This window comes from Paroedura picta, chromosome 11 (genome assembly GCF_049243985.1).
Source record: "Paroedura picta isolate Pp20150507F chromosome 11, Ppicta_v3.0, whole genome shotgun sequence".
NCBI classification, from domain to species: domain Eukaryota; kingdom Metazoa; phylum Chordata; class Lepidosauria; order Squamata; family Gekkonidae; genus Paroedura; species Paroedura picta.
Window position 1 is genome coordinate 12,564,315 of NC_135379.1, and position 18,718 is coordinate 12,583,032.

Genomic DNA, 18,718 nt, shown 5'->3' on the forward strand with positions numbered 1-18,718 from the left:
CAACCCATTAAGTCCGTTAGGGCAGGGGTAGTCAACCTGTGGTCCCCCAGATGTCCATGGACTACAATTCCCATGACCCCTGCCAGCATTTTTTGCCAGGGGATCATGGGAATTGTAGTCCATGGACATCTGGAGGACCACAGGTTGACTACCCCTGTGTTAGGAGGTTTTCTCCGGACTACTAGCTGCCCTTTTGTAACTTTCCTGGCAGATCGTTGCCTTTATTCCAGGACTGTGGTCAAGGATTCACCAGGAGTGTTAAATGAGACCATGCACTTGAACTAGCAGCAAACGTAGTTTTACGTTTGGGTAATGTTAAAATTCCACTTCCATTTATCAACTCTACAAGGAAAGGTTTGAGGCAGTATGTAATTACAGATTTAGATTGTGATCACCCACACTCCTCTTTTTATTATTAATCATATTAAAGGTTTTAATTTAAGTTCATGAGCTTTCCAAATGAACTAGTTACATAATGACAAAGCTTGTCAGTCTGCAGTGTAAAGATCAAAAAAAGCTTACCAAATTAATTTTACTTGAATGGTGAGGAAAAAGTAAAGGTGGTAGTTCTCGTGAAAGTGGCCTAATACTAGATTGAAGGAATTTGCTTGTGGGCAGGCTACAAATTAAAGCCTGAATTTGGTCTTCACTTTGTCACATGGGCACATAGTTATGCTCAGTGTCAAGTTACACTTGACACAAATGAAATTATTTCCTTGCCATCTAACGCAAATAAGTTAGATGGAGCCAGCTGTAGGTAAGATGAAGGGCATATGAGGGGGCAGAAGGTAGTTTAATTAGAGCATAGTGAACAATAATTGTTACATTAGCCAGAGTGGATAGAAATGAACCTAAATAGTTTTAATTATATCAAAGTTCAAGTTTGTATATTCCTAAAAAACTTCCTGGTTTAAAATGAAATCTTGGTTTAGTATGTATGCATGTTTTAAGGTCTATGAGTTCTATCCAAAGCACCACAAGTGGAATGAGCTCAAAAGAATTCCTGTCTTACCCCCTTCTGCAGCAGTCTGCTGAACTCCTTTGACATTCTGCTCCTGTGAGTCAAGGAATACTCAGCAGCAATATGGGGTAAGGCGGCAGTGGAGGAATTCATAAAATTGCCCCCCCCCCATAGACCATAGATCAACATTCTTATAAACAATTTGTTTATAACGGCTTTATCTTTTTCCAACTCCAGTTTGGTGTAGTGGTTAGAAGTGATGACTTCTAATCTGTTTGATTCTCTGCTCCCCTACATGCAACCAGCTGGGTGATCTTGGGCTAGTCACAGCACTGATAAAGCTGTGTTCTGACTGAGCAGTATTATCAGGGCTCTCTCAGCCTCACCTACCTCACAGGATATCTGTTGTGGGGAGAGGAAAGGGAAGGTGATTGGAATGTGGCATATAAGAACCAACTCCTCCTCCTCCTATTCTTATTAATTTTGTCTGTGGATAGAAATATATACCTTTTTGAGAATGGAGCATTATAAAAATAGTGCAGTAGTTAACCACTGGTACTAGAGATTAGCCAGTCTTCATCGGGCAGTAGGATGCAGCCACTGTTTCCAGGAGCCAGCAGTTGTTTATATTATGGCCATCTATTGAGAATGCCTGGGTTATTTTATAAAACTAAATATTGGAGTACCTGGGCTGGGCTATTTAGGCAGTCTTTTTGCCTCGTGATACAGGAATCTGTTCTGTGATTTCAAGTCAGTAAGTTCAGTCCAGTGAAAACTTTCTGCTGATGGAAGGGAGGCTTCTGAAGGCTTCCCCTTTCCACTGCAAGCTCCTCCTCCTCACATTGTTCCAGGGCAAAGTCGTTTGCCCTCCAAGAGCAGCATTTGAAGTAGTGTTTTTTACTCAGACCTCTGAAGGCCCTTTAATTTTAGTTGCACCATTAGCCATGTTTTTGAAAACTGGCTGTTGCATGTTCAGTGCTTAGACACCTTCTTCAGTATATGTGTGGATAATAAAATATGAACTGGCTACCAGTCATTAATTTTAGATGTCGGGGATCCCTAAAGAAATTCCTGGGAAAGGGAAATACAATTTTTGCCCTTCTCTGCCAGTCTCTGGTCCCACTGTGTGTGGTGTTAGAAGGCCTACTGATTTGGGTGGAATTGGACTGAAACTTGGGATCCAACCCACCATTAGTAGCCTTGAGCCTCCGGTGACGATCTCTGTCAGCAAGGCGACTTCAAATACACATATAAATCTCTAGGTTTAGTTTTTAAATTCATGTAATATTTGAAGCAGTACATTTTTTAAAAGAGCTGATTATAGTCAAAGCATTTTCTTGATTACAAGTCTGCTTAGGGTTCTGCTGTGTCAGTTAGCAATACTTAAAGGGTACTAATAAGGTTATTTCTCTCAATATTTTATATTTTCCACTTCTTTAACACCATATTTCATGTTATCCTTCTTAGAATTGGGAAAATGGGTTTTAATCTTTTCATTAAAAAATCAGGTTACATTACTCTGAGAACTTGAGCCACAATTTCCCTCTGTTTTAAAATGGCTGTGCAGCTTCTGTAAATTGCTACATATACATTTTATTCAAACCAAGTTGCATATTATATGTTGGTTCCATTCCATGAAAGGAAGGCTAGTGGAACTGCATCCGGTGAATAGAAACTTGGGATCCAACCCACCATCAGTAGCTAAAAATGAAAAATTAAGAGTTGGACTTCATTATTGTTATTGAGTGCCACAGCTATGGCACCCAATAACAATATGGGCTTAAATGCTGACAACTGTAGAACAGATTTTGTGCTTTGCTCCCTTAATTGTGCATAGTATGCATGTAAAAACAAACAAATGTTGTCTCATTTTGGCCCTGATGGGAATTTTAGTATTCTCTTTTTCTTAAGGCTTAGTGATGGTGGCTGTTTATTTATATTTTGTGAAATATTTATAGGCCCACTGATTTCTATTTTCCTGTTTTAAAATACTGCAAAGCTGGTAGGTTAAAAAAAAGAAAGAAAGAAAAGAAGCCAGAGACTGAGGCATCTTTCATTAGATAAATGATGACTAGAGTTTACACACAGTTATGTCCTATCAATCTTCCCTATGTGTTACAAACAAAAACAGAGTTTTATGCTTGGTTGCAGGCTTTTCAGCCACCTGCTGTTTATGTTAATTTTAAAAATTCCAGAGGGGTGGCTTGTTGTGCTGCTGCAGTTACAATTGCACAGTGTCTTCTGACACCTTAAAAAACTATCAAATTGGTTATGGCAGCAGCTTCCACAAGCTAGAGTCACTTTGTTATGTAGATTAATAAGTTAGTTTGTATGTGAAAGTAGATTCTAGCTCGAACCCTTACTGCAGTAAGTGTGTGTTTAGATTTATTTATTACATTTGTATACCACCCTCCCTGGAGGCTCAGGGTGGCTCACCTGGAACATAAAGGAACTATACATCGAACTCAGGTTTTTGTATCAAATAAGAAACGACAACAATAATTACAAGAGAATAACAGTTGAACAGAATAACAAGCAGGTCCCTGGTTGCTCAAGTCAGGTGCGTGGACTCCAGGGAGGGGAGGTTCAGGGGCCCAGTGGGCGTTGTTGGTTCCGGTCGACCTCAGCCGAATGCCTGGCAGAGGAGCTCCCTTTTGCAGGCCTTGCAGAACTGTTTTAGATTGCAAAGTGCCACACGTTTGTACACATAATCTTGTACGTGTTCTTTTAATCCCCCCAAAGCATTAAGGTTCATCAGTATTTGAGGTTGATGCATAATTCACCATAAACAGTTTATCAGCGTTTCCTAGGAAACTCCAAAGTGTAAAAAGCAGTTGTCAGCCTGAACCAGGATGTGGTCACAGACAGAATTTTAGGCAGGAACTTGCATTTCAGCTTTCAGTAAACCACTGGAATTTCTGTCAGTTGCAAATCAGTAGAGCTTCAGAAAGTTCCCTTCCATCTCTCGTATTTTTCATAGTTTGTTTCTTGGTTGATGTTCAGGTCTGAAAATGTCCTTGTTGGCTGGCTGAAAAATGCCCTCCACTAGCGCTTTTTAATAAATTATCTAGTCGGTGCTTGCAGAAAGATCAGAAGAACAAGAGTAGAAACTGCGACGCAGTGGGGACACTTAACTTCAGCTTGCTACTCTAATGAGCTGTAGATGGCTGAAGTTTTCAGTTGTGACAGGTGCAGCTTGCTTTTGGGAAACATGCAAGGATGTAACCTTTTCAGCAGAGCCTTGTATATTTTGCAAGCATTTCAACAAGTGGAGATTTGTGTCATTTGTCACCCTGTTACCAGTTTTAAAGGGGAATGTTCTCCAACGATTTGCTGTTCTAGCTGATCCTTTGAATGCTGAGCATCCTATTATAACCGAGCCACGTGTGCAGCGAGTGTGTGTATGGAACAGGGAGGAAGAGGGAGAACGTGGCAGCGACTTGTTACTCTATGTTGCTTTGTCAGCTTCCCATTTTTCTGGCTGTCTCAGCTATGGGAGCTCTGGTCCATGATTCATTCTCCTTACTAGGTATGCTTGTCTTAAAAACCTTCCCCCCCCCCCAATATCTTTTCAAAGGGAAGAAAGTAGTGGGGGCAGGGATGGAAGAGAGGCAAGAGCACCTCAGCCTTTTCTGCCATTGCTGTTTTGGTGGGGAAAACTTATAGGGAAAAGAATAATGTTGTTAAATCAGTCGCATCAAAAAATCAAGGGTACGTTGTATGGTGTAACCTAAAACAAACGGGCTAATGTTTTAAATGCTGAAGTGTGCCTTCAGATTAAGCACGCAGTGACATTGAGCAGAGTTAAGTCTACTGAAAGGCTTCATACTGGAAGGAGGAGTGTTCACAGCTGCTTTTGCTAATCCTTCTTGCGTGAGTTTGTAGATTTACAGGTATTCCTGCTTGTTGGAATATCACACTCTATTCCTATTCAGCTTCTCTGAGCTGTTAGGCTGGGCAGTTTGGGATTTCCTTTTTTTTTGTGTGAAACCGCCACACATGATGCTAAGTTATGGAAAGGTATCTGCAGTTGTTGGCACAGAGCATGCAGCATTTTTGCCCCACAGCATCCTTTCTATACTATTAATTTTGACTGACTCGTTATGGGTGGGGCTACATTCCATTCACTGTGGTCTAGACACATTCATTGTTTCGATTTACCTAGAAAGGTATAGAACTGAAACCAATCCATTCTGATTTCTGAGTTGTGCATAGTCTGAACTTCACGTTTCCACATTTGACTGTATTTTATAGCCTAAGTAAATAATGGACTTGAATATTTTCATCTTGAACATATTTTGCTTCTGCTGGTTTTCACATGACGTTCTGAAGATCCACGTCTTCTGACAAATCCAACATGGCTGACCAAGGAACACTTCCTCAGGAGTAAGCCCCATTGAACCAACCTGAGTGGGATTTTGAGTAGATCTGGGCTAGTGATTCTCAAATAAGGATTATTTGTTTGAGGCTGAGGCTCTCTCAGCCTCACCCACCTCACAGGGTGTCTGTTGTGGGGAGAGGAATGGGAAGGCGACTGTAAGCCGCTTTGAGCCTCCTTTGGGTAGGGAAAAGCGGCATATAAGAACCAACTCTTCTTCTTCTTCTTCTTGTTTCTGTACCACCCTCCCATGAGGCTCAGGGTGGTTTACACAAAATGTGAAGAATATACATTGAATTATAATAACAATAGTAACAGTCACAATGGTGGGTTCCACATTGAACAGCAGGAACTGTTAAACTATAACAATTTATAATACAACAATAACTTTCATAACATCTAATATAAAACCACAGGAAGGTCAGCGTGGGTTCAGATCATGTGTGTGTGTGGGGTCTCCTGTATTCTGGATAATAATAAAATTTTATTTTTTGTTTGCCATTTGGTATTGGTCAGGGCAGATAACAGTACAATAAAACATCATCATCGCATCATAAAATTAAAGCGTCGATTAAAACTAAGCTGATACCCCCAACTAAAATTCCAGGCAGGAGGGTGTTGGAGTAGGAGCTGGTTTTCCATCTCGCCCCATCTTTGACAGCGGTGAGGCCAGCATCTTTTTAATGGTAAATTAGTAAATGTGGCTCCTGGTAGTAGAGTTCTCCTGGATTTCTACTTGAAAAAGTTGCAGGAAGCAAGGATTATCTTAAATAACACTAGTAAGTGACACTAGTAGTGTGCATACTAGTATATTATCTGTGACATATAATTGACAACAACTGACTCTGTAGAAGACCTTGGAAAACATTAGCAAATCTTGTAGCATATCAGACCAAAATGTGATCTAGAACTACTTTTAAAATAGTGTGACCGCACTTCCCTGTGAAATTGTCAGGGTGCAGAAAAGAACTCTGTGGTTTAAGGAGTGTTTTTTTGTCTTCCTAAGATGGACTGAATTGTCAAATGGTGGCTAGGTGAAGATATCAGAATGTTAAATAGAAGATGTTGGAGGTAATTGCTTGTTCAAAACATGAATATCCCCTCAAAATATTACGTTGACTGATTTAAGGGTTTTATTTACAATTACAAAGAGGAAAGAGTAGCTGGAATTGAGGAATCATGGTTATATACAGAAATAAGCTAGTTCATTGGCTTTTCTGATTTTTTAAAGGCTTTTCTTTAGGCTAAAGTTTTTTTTTAATTGAGAGGTTTCCTTAGGTTTATTCCCCAATATACCTTGGTTTTACTTTGAGCATAATGAGCTCCACTGAATCACCTTCTAGAGACCCAGCTTAATGTAGTGGTTAGGAGTGCGGACTTCTAATCTGGCGAGCCAGGTTTGATTCAACGCTCCCCCACATGCAACCAGCTGGGTGACCTTGGGCTCGGCACAGCATTGATAAAGCTGTTCTGACCGAGCAGTAATTTTGGGGCTCTCTCAGCCTCACCCACCTCACAGGGTGTCTGTTGTAGGGAGAGGAAAGGGGTGGCAAATGTTGTAAGCTGCTTTGAGACTCCTTCAGGTAGAGTAAAGTGGCATATAAGAACCAACTCGTTTTCTTCTAGTTCTTAGAAAGTGGATACTATCAGCTTATGATACATCTTTCTGCCTTCCTGGACAAACTAGTACTTTACTAACTTCTGAAGTAAATAAAGCTCTACCTCACAGACACAGATGTCTTGGGACGTACACCTCTGATTTCCCCTTACAACAGTGGTTCTCAACCTGGGGGTCTGGACCCCTTTGGGGGTCGAATGACCCTTTCACAGGGGTCGCGGCTGGGCAAGCAGTTTGGCCGGGTGGGCGCCATCCACACAACAGCCTCGCGGGGTAGATAATTTTATGTTTGGGGATACCACAACATGAGGATCTGTATTAAAGGGTTGCGGCATTAGGAAGGTTGAGAACCACTGTCTTATAACTAAGTAGGGTTCCGCCGTCTCTTCCCTAGAAGGCTTCACCTTACACTCCGGCTTCATTTGGAGCAAACACCTGACTCCCCTAAGTCTCACTGATGAATCGCTGCCCTAGTTGACCAGACACTGCATGTATTAGCTCTGGCAGTTGAAAACCCAGTATGTTCGCTAAACTTGGAAAGCCAGTAGTGTTGTTATGGTTGCCTAGCAACCACAGAAATTGTCACTGAGACCTCAAATGTAGTCTCAGAAGAGTATGGGAAGTGCATGAAAGTACCGCAATGCCCCCCCTCTTTCCAAGCAATGATGAACTTGGGGCAAATAACCTTTGTGAAAACAGCCGTTTGTAAATTGGTATGGAAGAACCTGAAAGTTGAGGCAAACTAGTTAAGGTGCTTTGTTTTAAGTGGGGGCGGATGTTTTAAATAGAGGCAGATGTTATGGGTAAAAGTTATTCTCAGCTGTATTCATTGGTGTGTCCTTAATGTTCTACTTCCTCTGTCTAATAGTAACCTCAGTGGTTTAGAATGGTGTAATTTTGTGTAAGATTGCATGATAACTGAACCTGAAAAGCAATGCACAGCCAGTCACCCTACTTCAGGGAAGAGTATGGTGTGGGGAAGCCTCCATGCTTGTGGGGAGACAAGGTGTAGTAAAACAGGGGATACATCTATTTATTGATATAAAAAATAATAGGTAAATAAGTAAGTATATTTATATTCCCTTGTGGCTCAGGGCAGTTTACATAGAACCATTTAATCTGTCCATTAGTTTCTAATCTTTACATATTTATTTCCTTTACTGTGTTTCTCCCCTAGAGTTGAACCCAAACAAGTGATAACCTTATAAACTTAGCTTGGTATTAGTGATCTTCATTATGCTGTGTCCTAGTTTATTGCTCCCCATCTGCCTATATATATATGGATTTGTAATTCCCATTTCATTGAGTGTGAGGAAGTGTGCACGTGAGGAGGTCTGCGTTCACATAAAAGCTTACACCCTGAATAAAATGTTGTTGGTGTTAAAGGTGCCTCTGGACTCAAACTTCATTCTGTTGCTTCAGACCAACATGGCTGCCCAGCTGAATCAGTCTCTGTGTTTAACTCCTAGCAGTTTTTCTGGGTCAATAGTCTCTACTAAAATAAATGTTATAGCAAAAATTGCATTATTTGAGAAGGACAGCGAAGATAATTTATCCTGCAGTAAGGCGAGGAGGCTGTCTTTGTTCAAGGCTAAGCTCTTTATCTCTATTTCACTCACTTATCTATAATTTCAACCCACAGCAGGCATACTCGAGCAATACTTGTTGGAACTAATGAATAAACGGACTGCAAATTAGCCATTTAGTTACTAAGCTATCTGTTTTTTTGCCTGTTAAGACTGACAAAGAAATCATGTGTTCTAAAAGGCACAACTGTGAATTAAAAACATCTTTTTCATGCAGCACAGATGTTTGGAAAAAGTAACCTATGCTTGTGAATGGTATAAGCAGTTTTGGGTTCCCATTGGGAGGAAAAGTGGGGTGTAAATTAATTAAATAAGTAATATTAGATTTGCTTGTTAAAAGCACTGAATGTTCCCAGCACCGTACTAATTCAGTATCTATTGTTATGCAGTCATAATACGCACTTTTAAGTAATGCAAAATTTCTTTTTTTTTTTCAAAACAGCCAACTACTCCACCAAGCCAAGGAAGGCCAGATTCACCAGTTTATGCTAACTTGCAAGAATTAAAAATATCACAGTCTGCACTCCCACCTGTACCTATGACCGTTCCAATTCAAATCAATGGAGAGTGGGAAACCCACAAAGATAATACAGGACGCAGTTACTATTACAACAAAGTAACGCAAGAAAGAACCTGGAAGCCACCACGCTGGACTCGGGATTCGAGCATAAGTCGAGGAGACTCTCTGAATCAAATAGATCAAGAGGTAAGCTTAGAGTTAAGTGTGAATTGTGGAATAAACGTAGTTGGATTAAAATTTGGAGCTCTTGAGATGGTCTTAATTTCTCTCCATTAGGGAACATTCCACTTTTTATGACATTTCTGTCAGAATAAAAGGTCCCTGTTTTATTTAATTGTTGAGGCCCAGCTTGGGATAGTGGTTAAGACTGTGGCCTCTAATTTGGAGAGGTTAGTTTGATTGCCCACTCCATGCAGCCAGATGGGTGACCTTGGGCCAGTCACTGTTCTTAGAGTTCTTTCAGCCTCACCTATCTTTCAGGGGAGAAGGCTAGGTGATTGTAAGCCACTTTGAGACTCCTTCAGGTAGTAAAAAGCAGGTAGTAAAAAGCACTTCTTTAAACAACCCAGGATCTGATCCAAGGACTCCTTTATTCTAAGGGGAATTTTCTTTGCCAGAAGGGGTAATTGGATCCAAACCAAAGAACCTTAGAGTCTCTTGAACCTAATAGATAAGCACACTCTGCCTTAGCTTATAATTGACAAATATGACTTCATTGTAAAAGGTCAAGGCAAGACAGCTTCAGTCTAAAGCTACTGGGTAATTAACACATTTGTATTGCATCTGTTGAAACTGGGATAATTCTGGATTAATTTTATATTTGTGGTAAGTGTGTATCTTTTTGGTATCTGCCAGGTATTCCAAAAGTAGTGGCTTGAAATGGTTCTGCTTACAGTGGTGTTTTTCTCCGTAATGAGGCACCTTGCACTGGCACAAGAGGTTTTTCCACTGGTGCATGGAGGGAATATAAACAGTGTAAACAAGTAAATATGCCACTGCAGGTGGGAAAGTTTTGTAGAACCCAACTCAATCCCTCTAGAACCAGAAAAACATGAAGCTGCTATTGTGACTTACACACCTTAATTTGGAGGAGAAAGAGCAGATGGCCTCTATTGCTAATGCAACTGGCCTGCCTAGCTCCAATCCCTAGTATGTGTGCTGTTATTAGGGGTGTTATTAGCAAGCATACAGAGTGCAGCAGGAGAAGATAAGTGAGTGAGGAGAAAGGTTTAAGAAAGGAATGTTTGAGAAAGGAGGGTAAAAGAGTGTTATAGGGTCATTTGTTGCCAGGGCTTTTTACTTTGCTACATTCAAGAAGATACACCTTTCTTTTTTCTTCCCCTGTTGTCTTTGATATTTTGGCTGCTTACTGCCAGGCCATTTGGTAAGCTTAAAAATGGGTTTCATTGTTCTTGTTGAACAAGTTTCTGCTGAATTGAATGAGAGCTTAGAGGCATATCTATTAAAAAATTATGGTATGGGGTGGTAGGGACTAAAATCTTTGTGTTAAATCCCCAGCTTCCTATAACTGGGAATGCAATATAATATGCCTGATTTATGATAGCGGCATTTTTTAATTCCTAAAACAGTTTATGATAAGAATTTCAGCACTGCGGGAGGCAGCTGTGAAATTCTTGTAACTTTAGCTGTAAGATGTTGCAAGCTTGCTGATCATATTTGCATTATGCCTTCTGTGGTAGCTCAGATTGGCCATTACTTTGAGACTGGAGAAGCATAATCATTCCCCTCTTGTGGGTGGATTAGGTATTTAAGAAATAGTACCTAATTTGATTCTGGGTCTCTTCTTGGAAAACTATGGTCTATCAGCTGTTTGATCCTTGATACAGAGGACTCCAGTGAAGCCACTTAAGCCTGGGCTTTGGTGACTGTTCCATGACTGCTTAAGCCCTGATACATGTTTTAGTGACATAATCAGTGCAGCTCCCCTAAAAAACCTTGCTGCACTCAGGAATGGAAGGGTAGTATGGGACTGTTCTTGAAAAGGAGGAGCTGTTGTAGATGGTAGTTGAAATGGCTGATGAGCTGATTATGGGTAGTGTAGGTCACGGGTAGTCCTGGTCCTCCAGAGGTCCATGGACTGTGGTCCTCCGGATGTCCATGGACTACAATTCCCGTGAGCCCCTGCCAGCAAATGCTGGCAGGAGCTCATGGGAATTGTAGTCCATGGACATCTGGAGGACCACAGGTTGACTACCCCTGGTGTAGGTGAGCTGATTCCCTCAGGACAATCTAGATGATCAGGTTTGTGTGTGTTCCTGTAGATTCTACTAAGTGGTGGTAGTATAACATGATTTCAGAAATAGAACTGGAAAGTTGGTTGAACCTACCTCTGTTTTGAATTAAGATGTCGTTTTTGCCTGTGTTATTCCAAATATTAGCACAGTGGTACTTGCTCTGCCGCTCATAGAGAACCACATTCACAGTTATCAGCACTCCACCAAACAATAATATAAGATACTTATTTAATATTCAAAATATTATAACCTCTTAAATTACCAGGGTACTTCTGAGCCTGTAGGGCTGTCTTTATCCACCACTGCTGAACCTTAATAAGTGAGGGGAAGGTCTTTCCACTCCGCCTTTCCACTCTGTTCACAGCATAAAGTTCATCAGATCAGGTAAGATCACCAGGGTGCCTGAAGAAGGACCAGTTAGCCATGGAGAAAGCGGAGTAAAAAACCATCACTACCCAACTATGTCTAGCTTCCTCTTTTCCTGGGTGGCTGCTGTGATGGTGCTGGTTTCACTCTTCTTTGCAGTAAGCTTGTTCTCTTTCCCAGGGAACTGGGATGAGAACATGGAGGCAGCAGAGTAAAGTGAAGCTGGTGGTTGGAGAACACAGGCCCTTTGCTTCCATCCTTGATCGAGGTCTGCAGCTCAGGAAGCCTTACAGTTTACCCAGTCCTTCCAGCGGTGGTGGTTTTAGAGAAGGAACTGTTTACCAACCATAAATGCTACCAGGCAATAGACTTCTCCACTTTTCTAGAATGTAGGAAGGGTGCCATATTGGGGAACAGCCACAGGTAGCAAGTCAAAGAGCCGTAAGTGACACCAAAGCCACTGAAGTATGGGTGGATTAATGGATCAGCATTAATCCCCAGGATTGTTGAGTAATGTATGTGAAACATTCTCTTCATGGTTTTAGTACCTTGTTCTTTTATCAAAAGTTTTAGTTGCTTTTCCTGCTCTAGTTAGCTTGAATGTACACGAAAAAAATGATCAATGTGTTATGTAGCTTCTCTGAATTCCAGGAGTCATCTGCTTTATCGTGTTTTCATTAACGTTCTCTGTTGCCTTCAGCAGATAACCTGCGCTTGCAATCTGTTATTTTTTGAGGGTTGGTTTGTTGGGTAATTTTAACCTCTTCCCATTCATAAGAGTATCTCGAAATAATATTAGGACCTCTGTCAAATTATTATGATATATAATTTCTGAGATTCTACTGATAGATTAACTATCAGTAACAATTAACTACTGACAGAGCCTTTAGGGTAAATGTGAAAATAAAACAAACCTATAAGTCTTAGAGATAGGCTTAGCTTCCTCCCATGTTTTACTAGGAAAAAACAATATAGAACTGGTAGCTCAGTTGCAGAATGAATATTTTAACAATCTTGATCTCCATAAAATTGTATTTGAACATGTCTGATACTCTGAAATAACTATAGCTAAAGCGTTGTACATTAATTCTCTAAGTAAATGGTGGTAAACATTCAGAAATAAAATTTCTAGAAATCCTGGTAGTCATTTCCTGATAAGTTATATTAGAAACAATAAAGAAAAGCAACCAAATTGTGCAACTATTATCTAAGAATTTACATGTTTGCATGCATAGACTGTTTTTAACCTTTGGAAAGAATGCTAGTTATATACATTCTCTGTTCAAATTAGAAATTATGGCAGTTAGAATCCACGAGGGAAGTAAATCTGCTGAGTCAAATTAAGTAGTACAGTTCACACTGTACTTAGCCCAGTTCCCTAATATAGTTCATTAAGCTGGATGCATACTCTTTGAACATTCTAATTAAAACATTAGAATTGTTTTGTTACATTCCAAATCAAGACTTTGGCAAATTAAGGGCAACTGCTTGTTAACTATATGCAACATGTACTACTCTATTTCTGCCATGCTGAAAAATGAGAGAAGATAATTTATTGACAGGCTGCCTTTCTCACTGAAGCTCAAGGCAGGTTGGTGATGCAAAACAATGCAATCCAGTAGCATGAAATATCGACCAAGCAATATAATAAGACTATGATTACAAATATTAGAAATATATGGGTAGAAGCACCAGATATCTGAAAAATGGTTTGGTGATGAATATCTCTTCTAGGTTTGCAACTACCATCTGATATTCTATATTACTTTAAAAGTTTTGGGGCATAGTGTTCTCCTAGCTTAAATATAAAAAGGGTAAACATTTAATAGCGTTGTGTGCATGCAAGTATTAGTTTGAAATTTGACTCTAAAAATTGGAACATTGGGTTTTGTAGAGTTCAAAGGTAATGTCTCATAATGTTATTGTGGTGAAGTTGCCTATAATGGGTTCCCAAAACAATGTTGTCTGAGGAAAGGAGATGTAGGAATGATCATTTCTAGCAAGGGAGAATAGAAGGAAACAAAATTTTTAAAAAGACAAGTCAGGAGAGGGGGTCATAGACATTTTAAGTCGTACAATACATGTGCCGTCTGTTCCTTACATTTGGAGACAATGCTAGTTGCCTATGCTCACCCTGCAGTTGTTTCCTTTGCACATTGCTTGCATTTACTTTCATAGGTAATTATGGCACAGTTCAGCCAAGTTCACTTAGTTTTTCCACTGATTTCAGTAGGATGTAGATGGCATTATCTGTTTAAACTCAGTTAAGAAAATTGCATTTGAATTTCAACATGCACAAAGGTCATAAGGAATATAATTGTTCAGTGATCAGCAGAAATCGGGGGGAAATCTAAAGCGATCTGCTATCTCCAGCTCTTACCTGTAAAGCCCTGAATTCATTTTTCTTTTAAAGTATTATTTCCTAGACTGAACCTTTCAGAATTTGAAATAATCAATTCTCAGTACTTCTGTGTGTGTTTGACCATTTGTAGACTCTGTCATCCCAAGAAAACTGCCACAGTTCTTGTAACAGCCAGTCAGATAGTCAGTATGGTTCTCCTCCCAAAGGGTGGTCAGAAGAATTGGATGAACGTGGCCAAACGCTATATACCAGTGACTATACTAATGAAAAGGTACATGCTTTTCTTCATCACATTTCTTAAGTTGATAGAAACTTAGTGGTTAAGAATTCCAAATAGGTGCCATTTCCTGTCATTCGTGGTAGAAAAGTGTTGGTTTAGTGCCGGCTTCCTCCTCTGTTTTTTCACAGTCATGCTTGTTTCTATCTGCTTTTCTTTCTTTAAGAAACTGTTCTTATAGATGCTACATATAGAAATGTATCACACTGCATTTGTTACTTGTTGCTCAGGTAGGGTGGGGGGCTTGTTTGATTACAGCTATCATATCTGATTTTATAATATGCTATGAGAAATTGTGTATTCCCATGTAAGGTAGCAATCCAAGTGACTATTTATCAGCAGTGCCATGTTTAATACAGCTGCTAAACAGGCTTTCTCATCTAACAACTGCCTAACATGTCATTTTATCAACTGCTGTTTTCCATCCTGTCGTGTTAAAACAGCACTGTTGTTCATTTAACAGTTCTAAAACGAGGTTCTTGCATTGCCACTTCTTCCTTTTGGAGCAAAACAGGTTACTGTCCTGGGGGTGGGTGGGATGTAGTTTACATCATTAAAATTCAATATTTGAACTGGAGAAGTCTTAAACTAGAGATTTCTGTGGAAGGCATTTGAGTTGCCTGGAACATAAATAGTTGCTTTGGCTCGTTACGAATTGCCCCTAGGCAACCAAGGAAAAGACCTAATAGTTCAGTTGCCCTGTAAATCTGGGTGCAGAACTGAAGTCTGAATGCCGGGTGGGTGGTCTCTCTCACTCTCTCAGGAAGGGGGAGATATTTTGCCTCCTGAATGGAGCTCTGTGTTATGTGTACTGGCTGGTGGGGTTGACCCTCTGCCCCTTCCTCTCCGTGGTGGAGAATGTCAGAGAAAAAAAAGTAGGTTCTAGCTCTGCTGTTCTTGTACCGATTAAATGTAGCAGAGCTTGTTCCTACTTTTGTTCTCCAGTGTCCCCCAGCAAAAGGGAGAAGGACAGAAAGTAAATTTGGAAAGAGTTCCACCAGTAAACAAGAGGGGGAAGGGAAGAAGCAAGCAGAAAAAAGCTGGTCTCCCTCCACTTGGCTCTATTTTTTGTTAGGGAGAGACACAAGGATCAGTCTTCTGAGCTGTATTGCCCTCCCCAGGGCATATTCAGAGGGTGGCTTAATGGGTCTCTAAGGCAGCAGTGTTCTATCAAGGAGATGCGGAATTTACGCAACTGGCACTTGACCATGATAAATCACTTTATTATCCTCATCTGAAATAAGATATTTTTATTGCTTGCCATCAGCAATAACATTGTTCATAGCTTTTATTCTTCCTACCGGCCAAAAACCTCTTTTTTTAGTATTTCAGGCTCAGGGCGGAGTTCCTTCTCCTCCTCTTTGTATCTCGGTAAATGTGTGTCTAGCTTAGACATGCATGGGGCTCATAATAAAACACCAATTTCATAAAAAGGAAACACACACTTTGCTTGTAATTAAATAAATTAACTGCAGAAAATGGGGGATAGCACCATGATCAAAGTATCTGTCTGCAGCACCAAGGGAAAAATAAAAAAAATGAGTGAAACTAAGCTTTATTTCTCCATGACAAATGGAGAGAGAGCCAGAATTAAGTTTAGATGGCTAGATTTTAGTTTTCATCTTTTGGTGCTGGTTCCTAAAGTTACCCTTGTAAAACCACCTTTTTTCCAGGTCTCAGCTATTCCCCAGCCAGGTATTCCTACTTCCCAATTAACCCCTGTCTTAGAGTCTCCAAGGACATGCTCATACAGTTTCTGCAATTCCATGCCACTTCTGCCTTGTGCACTTTTTATAAAATGTGTTGAAGTTATTGCTGTAACCAAGAAATCCTGGGTTCTTTTATTTCACACCTCTTATTTTCTGGCAAAACATTCTGGGCTCTCAGATTTAGAACATTCTTAGGAGGCTTAGATTCCTCAGAGAGAAAATCAGTGACGTGGTTGACAGCAATATGCCCACAGAATACTTCTTTGGAATTTGCAAAGCAAATGGATTTCTTCTATCAGCTGAGAAAAGAAAACTGACCTTTAAAAGAAAATTGAATTCAGAATGAATTTTCATTCACCTAGTTAGAAGGATCTTGAATGTGGGATATGTAGCTGATATCTTCTAAGTAGATTTCTTCTCCTCTAGTCTCGCTATTGGGATGGCTGTACTGATATTTAAGGTTATTAAGCATGTTTTTGCTAACCATTCCATATTTTAGGTCTGCTGTTCTGGGAAGGAGGGATATACTGTATTTCCCTTTCTATTTCTGTTGGGGGGTGGGGAGAGAATTCTGGCTTCTAGGCATAATAAATGGCTATCCAAGCAATAATTAAATTTCACACTGCATTCTGGTTTTCTTTTAATAAACTGTGAAATAAATGTCTCCAGTAACGCATGTGGAGATAGTGAAGGACATACAGAGGCTTTTGGTTTGGCTGTACTCCTGGCCCACACCCTCAGTCTGCTTCTCTGACCTGAGCAAAGGTCCGAAGCCTGTACAAACTTTGACAGAATTGTCACCACCCTGTATAAATGTGTTTCCACGGATACCTTAGGAATTCATCGGTCCTCAATATTACCATGATTTAAGTCAGTTAACATGACAACACATGGTGGGTTGAGCTGAATTTGAAACATCCTGAAGAAATTGAGTTAAAAAGTAAAGCAGAGTGTATGTGGCCAAAAATGGTAAAAGAAGAAAAAGAACCTTTGACTAAAGGCGTCAGCAGGAGCCAAATATAATCTTTCAGTGCTGACTGGTATGAAGTCTTGAATCACTAGGTAGGATGCAATCCATTTTCAAAGTGCAGTCATGTGTGTGGGTTGGGTCCACACAAAGATGCAAATATAAATGGGAAGGTCAAAGAATGCTTAGCTGGTTCCCAACTTGAACTTGAAAAGCTAGAGACAGTAGAACAAACCAGAGTGTGGTTGTCAGCCACTGATGGGAAGGATGTAAATATTAGCATGGCACAAAGTATCAGATGGGGTTTTTAATTTGATGTAAATGGATGACCTTGACAGAGATATAGACTTCCTCTGCCTTGGCATAAGGGAGACTATGTGCATGCGTTCTTCAGCAGAGAAGTTATTTCCGTTGGGAAGTTAGAAGGTCTTGGGCTGTAGAGAGGATATTGTAATGTTGAGGTGGATGGACGAAGCTTTAAACTGCAGCTTGTAATGACTGACTTTATCAGGTGCATCTAGGATTATAGATGCTGAAATCTAGCCTTTCAGATGCATACAGTGAGATCAATAAACAGGATGTTGAACATCATAGTGTTCAGATAGTTACCCTTCAGTTCATTGACATTCTGTTCAACATGGTATCAAATAGATATCCTGCATATCTAAAGTACTTTGGTGGACCACAAGGATTCTACTGAAAAGAAAGTAGGTCACAGTCCATCCCTGTAGCTCCAAAGATGTGAGGCATAGCATTTTTGTTCTGAGTCATGAACAATGCTTGTATTAGAAGCACAGTGTTCTCACCCATACAACAACCAAAATTAGGCAGTAGTAGAAATTTCCATAAGGATTTAGATTTGTACCCAAAAAATATTATTAGTGTTCTCAGAAACCATCACAAACCTTAACATTGTTCAGATATATTTTATGGTTTTAATTCATTAGGATTCATGGTATATGCTAATCGTGAGAGACGTACACTGTATTACAATTTATGATAGTTTTTGCTGTATCAGTGAGATTTTGAGTAGAACCAAGGTCTAACCATGGAGATTCTGGCTATGATCATCTTTGGTGGAATGAGAAAGTTAGTTTATTAATCAATATTTAAATTTTTGTTTCTGCAGTGGATAAAACATGTAGATGAACAAGGTCGATCATATTATTATAATGCAGATGGATCTCGATCGGAGTGGGCACTGCCAAAAGTAAGTCGTGAAAACAAAAATATTTGTGGCTCATGATTAAGAAGCTGGTAACTGCTGTAATTTATACAAAAGATGCAGAACTTCTAGAATGCATCATTGATTTTTTAAATTGTATTCTAAATCTTGGTGAAAATAGCTATTTTTCTCTCAGTATGTAGTCTAGTTCATGTTATGGCTTGCGGAACCTTGAATAGATTAAAAGTAATATTCATACCAAAGGACTATTAATTTAGCACAATTTAGCACGTTTTAGGACAACTGTAACAATATCTTAAGTTTTCCCAAAGAATGAGTTCTTAGGTTGTGAACTATCATAGCGAGTACTTGTGTAATCTGGGACAGAAGACCATTGAAGTGGCTACATTTGTCAGTTCATTTAAGACTGTGGATGGATTAGAAGTTTAATAAAACAATATATTTCTGATATGGTCACAACCTGGGGTTTTGTAGTTTGCTCAGTGGAGTAGTACAGAACTGAATAATGCCAATAAACATTTCTTTTCGATTTG

At 39.8% G+C, this 18,718-nt stretch overlaps 1 protein-coding gene across 11 annotated transcripts in view; it reads left to right on the top strand.

Moving 5' to 3' along the window:
* The window catches only part of ARHGAP12 (Rho GTPase activating protein 12), a 64,439-nt gene that overhangs the window by 18,652 nt on the left and 27,069 nt on the right, over positions 1-18,718 (top strand). For 8 of the 11 annotated variants that reach the window (XM_077302486.1, XM_077302489.1, XM_077302490.1 and 5 more), the window contains 3 exons: positions 8,986-9,249; positions 14,177-14,317; positions 18,129-18,209. In XM_077302486.1, coding sequence (XP_077158601.1) covers positions 8,986-9,249; positions 14,177-14,317; positions 18,129-18,209 — 486 coding nt within the window. The remainder of the gene's footprint in view (positions 1-8,985; positions 9,250-14,176; positions 14,318-18,128; positions 18,210-18,718) is intronic. The other 3 variants (XM_077302495.1, XM_077302496.1, XM_077302497.1) reach the window with 1 other exon arrangement.